This window comes from Trachymyrmex cornetzi, unplaced genomic scaffold (genome assembly GCF_001594075.2).
Source record: "Trachymyrmex cornetzi isolate Tcor2-1 unplaced genomic scaffold, Tcor1.1 scaffold2755, whole genome shotgun sequence".
Taxonomy (NCBI): domain Eukaryota; kingdom Metazoa; phylum Arthropoda; class Insecta; order Hymenoptera; family Formicidae; genus Trachymyrmex; species Trachymyrmex cornetzi.
This window is the reverse complement of record NW_017297433.1, coordinates 589-2,023: the sequence shown is the minus strand read 5'-3', so window position 1 is coordinate 2,023 and position 1,435 is coordinate 589. Positions and strand designations below refer to the sequence as shown.

Genomic DNA, 1,435 nt, shown 5'->3' with positions numbered 1-1,435 from the left:
TCATCGACTCAACACCGTTATGGACAGCGATCGTATCTTGGTGATGGACGCCGGAAACGTGGTGGTGAGTCAATTTTTAAGAATTTTTGTCTTTTTAAGGGTTTTATAATTAGAGCGACCCATCGAATGAATTTAAGTAGGTCACAAAATCTTTCCTTTCTGTGGTTGTGAAAAATCAATGTAACTATGAATTTATCGGTCATTCTTGTGACATTTTGTACTTCTCTTTCCAGATTATGAAATTTATTTACGATCTTTTAAAGTAACATAAATTATAACTGGATTTATATAAATATTTTATTTTATGAATCCTGCCAATTTAACCTATGATCATTTTTGCATTGTTTTATTAAAGTTTTTGTTGAGTAAACCACTTAGTTGATACAGAATTACAAAATCTTTGACTATATAACTAATACTGATTACGTTAAGAAAATGCTCCATTCCTTTTTTATTTATAATAGTCTCGATATAAACTATCTCTTAAACTGCGAACTTGTATATATCGTACGCAGGAATTAGATCATCCTCACATGCTGCTGCAAAAAGACACGGGTTACCTGAAGAGCATGGTGCAGGAGACCGGCAAGGCGATGGCGGAGATTCTGGCTTCCGTCGCTCATAACTGCTATCAGAATCGTGGAATTACGGCGTTTTGATGTATCCACGGAGTTAACTTTTTGCAATTGTGTCTGATGAACACCATGATTGGGTCATGAAGATTCCGACAGTTTTTGCAATTATTAGGCCAAATTCTGTGATTTTAAAAACAAGAAGAAAAGTGGAACGCGCAGTCTGAGAATTTAGAATTCATAATCGTCTACTCTCTCACATATTTATCACGTATTCTACATTCTGTTCGCATTGAAATTTTATTTTACTATATAAATTTTTTTTTTTTTAAATTTATTTAATTCTATAAAATTATAGGACGTCATGGTTTAGGATATTATAATGCAAATGAAATTTAAAACTAATTAAGTGTTGTAACGTTAACTGAGGTTATTTATCTTCTTCATTATGTTCGAAATCATTAGCGATTAACGGTAGAGAGTACAGACGCGGATCTATCTACGCTTACGAAAGTCTTTTCGTTCTGGGATCGAGGAGAGGCATATATTAACAGAATACAAATTTAGTCCTTTGAGACAACTATGCCATATATTAACATTAAATCATCGACAGTCCCAAGAATTCGCAACACTATCGACCCTGACTGATAAGAGGTTCGCGTACCTCATGGTCCGAATAATAGATATCGCAACGGTCACGGAATGTTCATTTCGGTTGCTCGAATCCTCCGCCAATATAATTCGCTCGTACGTACTTAAAATGTATTACAATTCGCGTGTATCGCGTTGCGCTTCCGCGTATTGGATCTTCTCGAGTGTGAGAGACGTCGCTGGAAGGAAGAGATACGTATCTTGTTGTCTGT

General features: G+C 35.4%; 1 protein-coding gene across 1 annotated transcript; it reads left to right on the top strand.

The window, feature by feature from the left end:
- The first annotated feature begins 6 nt into the window (after positions 1-6).
- On the top strand, positions 7-659 carry LOC108762061 (multidrug resistance-associated protein 4-like). Its single transcript, XM_018508861.1, has 2 exons — positions 7-64; positions 516-659. Exons 1-2 carry the CDS (start codon positions 20-22, stop codon positions 657-659), a joined length of 189 nt encoding a protein of 62 aa, XP_018364363.1. The 5' UTR covers positions 7-19.
- Positions 660-1,435: the final 776 nt, after the last annotated feature.